Source organism: Myotis brandtii, unplaced genomic scaffold (genome assembly GCF_000412655.1).
Source record: "Myotis brandtii unplaced genomic scaffold, ASM41265v1 scaffold178, whole genome shotgun sequence".
NCBI lineage: Eukaryota > Metazoa > Chordata > Mammalia > Chiroptera > Vespertilionidae > Myotis > Myotis brandtii.
This window is the reverse complement of record NW_005356599.1, coordinates 63,322-64,098: the sequence shown is the minus strand read 5'-3', so window position 1 is coordinate 64,098 and position 777 is coordinate 63,322. Positions and strand designations below refer to the sequence as shown.

The 777-nt window shown below is 43.5% G+C and overlaps 1 protein-coding gene across 1 annotated transcript in view; it reads left to right on the top strand.

The window, feature by feature from the left end:
• The window catches only part of EML2 (echinoderm microtubule associated protein like 2), a 24,366-nt gene that overhangs the window by 23,024 nt on the left and 565 nt on the right, over positions 1 to 777 (top strand). Inside the window, exon 19 of the mRNA XM_014537382.1 lies at positions 613 to 748. Coding sequence (XP_014392868.1) covers positions 613 to 738 — 126 coding nt within the window. The 3' untranslated portion in view covers positions 739 to 748. The remainder of the gene's footprint in view (positions 1 to 612; positions 749 to 777) is intronic.

The window sequence follows — 777 nt, the reverse complement described above, 5'->3', positions numbered from 1 at the left end:
AATGATTCTCTCTCATCATTGATGTTTTTCTCTCTCTCCCTCTCCCTTCCTCTCTGAAATCAATAAAAATATGTTTTTTAAAAAAAGAGTGCAGTGAAAAAAAAGTGCAGTGATCCCTTCTGTACCTATTACCCATGTTCAGCTATTACCATATTTGGCATTTACTTTAAAAAAGAAAAACCATATATGACCTTTTAGTCTCTCAAATTAGCATTTATAGCTCAAAAATAAAGATAATTCGTACATATTCACAAATCCATGCTCATACCCACTGGTTAACATTAATTTTTTAATATAATCTAATACCCTGTATTAGATCTGTATTCATATTTTCCTAATTTCCCCCCAAATGGCCTTCTACACTTGGTTTGTTTGAATTAAGGCCCGGACATTGCATTTGCTTGTGTCTCATATCTTGTCATACAGAACAGCCTCCCCCACGTGCACACTCATTTTTGTGCGCGCCATTGGCTTGTTGAAGGAATCAGATCAGTTGCCCTTGTTCTTAAGGGGGGGGTGTGTTATTAAGCAGAAGAGAAGAGGGTTAGCTTGGGAGGACTTGGGGTGGCATTGCTCCTTTTGACCTTTCACTTCCTTTTTTCCCTATCACAGGCCCACAGCCACAAATACGGTGGACACAGCAGCCACGTGACAAACGTGGCCTTCTTGTGGGATGACAGCATGGCCCTGACCACAGGGGGCAAGGACACCAGCATACTGCAGTGGCGGGTGGTCTGAAGTGGGGGGGGGGGGGGTCCCAGAGCCATGGGGCCCAGG